At 42.1% G+C, this 1,784-nt stretch overlaps 1 protein-coding gene across 1 annotated transcript; it reads right to left on the reverse strand.

Annotated features, from left to right (window-relative positions):
- Positions 1 to 918: 918 nt before the first annotated feature.
- Positions 919 to 1,784, reverse strand: TMEM174 (transmembrane protein 174). Its single transcript, XM_033164706.1, is given in 2 exon segments — positions 919 to 1,519; positions 1,521 to 1,784. Coding segments are annotated over 2 exon segments (627 nt in total). The 3' UTR covers positions 919 to 1,156.

Raw genomic sequence — 1,784 nt, forward strand, 5'->3', positions numbered from 1 at the left:
CTCATATTTCAGGTTCTGAACTCAGCCTATAAGAGGAAGGGGTGGCACAGCAACACACCTTAAATGCACATTGCAACCAGCTCAATCGTTCTTAGATAGCTCTCCTACATTCCTTGGGAAATGTGGCCCAACTCTGATACTTCTTAAGATTGCTCAGGGCAGAGAAGAAAGGGAAAGAGATGGGCAGCTAAGCATTTTTAATAGATCAACTCTCCTAGGTTCACAGTGTTGTTATTTATCTAACAGACTTGTGTATGTGAAATCAAACTGCAGGGAAGACCGCAAGTAGAAAACCACTTACTGTGGCTTTCCTTAACAGAACCATGTGTGTCCTGTTCTAATCTCTGAAAGATCCTGCAATTTTGCCAGCATGTCATGGCTTAGATGTGACTCTAAGCCATAGTTTAGTGCTTTGGGAATCAGCCTAAGGTTGCTGTGGGGCTGCATACTGCTCTATCCTGCTGGTTTCATGTAGAGAACATGGGGGAACAGAAGCACATGTAAGGAAAGCATGGTGACATAGTGACATAGTCCAAATATATTCATTGGTGTGAATGAAATTTAGCATAACAGGCAGGCATGTCAGTCAAAAAGCTGCAGTTTTATAACACAACAGGTACTGCAGTATGACAGGAATATCAGAATATTATAATCAGGAAAACTAACACAACCATAGGAAAATCAGGAAAACTAACACTAATTTTCAAGACCATAGGAAGGGGAGGGGGTATGCTTGCTGAATACGCTCAGAAACACCTTTTCACTGTACTATTACAGGTTTCTGGCATGAAAAATAGATTCTGGGGTAGGAATCTGGAGTTTATCTCTATTAATCCACGCCTAATGCTACTTTGACAAAATGAAAATAATTCTGTGTCAGAGATAACAGATACATTTTTAAAAAAATGGGATTGTACTTAGCAGAGAAAAATAACAACACAGAGAAGATTAAAATGCTCCACGAATGCTGCATCATTAATTAATTGGAACGGCAATATCTGTGGACCAGTTATGGCTGCTGCTTCAGGCAATGCTCTTATTTCAAGTCAGTAATTGAAATTCTGTCTGAGCAAAGACTATGCCAATGCTTCATTAACGCCACTAACCAGTGCATGTAAAAGACCTTGCAACTGAAATGCAATGTACACATAGTAACTTACCTTCCGATTCTGGTGTCTGCAGGAAGATAAGCAGAGTAATTTTCATCTGCAGAAAAAGCGGAGTTATCCAGGGGTTTGACATTATAGTAACAAGGAGGGCTCAAAGCGGGAATTAGTGGCCCGGAGAATGGAGGAATTCCAGGATGACTCAATACTTGATGAGCATTGGGAGAATTCATGCCAATACCTTCCTGGGCTGTATAAGGAGAGATGTACTGCACCACTGTAGCACCATGGAAGTTTATAGACTGGCTAATCCCAGTGAAAACAACGAATTATCCAAGAGGAGTCTGGCCTGTGTCAGATGCTCTTCCTTCACTTGGGCTGCATGATTTGCAAGCGATCATTTTAAACATGCCGCACGGCAATCAGCAAAAAAGTCACGCCTACTGAAAGCAGAACAGGCCCGAGCAACTGAGTCCATTCAAAGCAAGTGACCCTTTCATATTTTGCCCATCCCAACATGGTGAATTTAATTCCTACTACCCCCAAAAATGCACCAGAGAAAAGCAGTGTGGCACCAGCTTTGTCATCATCAGACACCATGAGTTCAGAACTGCTCGGCTGACAAGGAGTGAAGGAAAACATGCAGGGGAAGGCATCTTTAACAGCGCTCCATTCCAT

The sequence above is a fragment of the Lacerta agilis genome, chromosome 11 (assembly GCF_009819535.1).
Source record: "Lacerta agilis isolate rLacAgi1 chromosome 11, rLacAgi1.pri, whole genome shotgun sequence".
Taxonomy (NCBI): Eukaryota; Metazoa; Chordata; class Lepidosauria; order Squamata; family Lacertidae; genus Lacerta; species Lacerta agilis.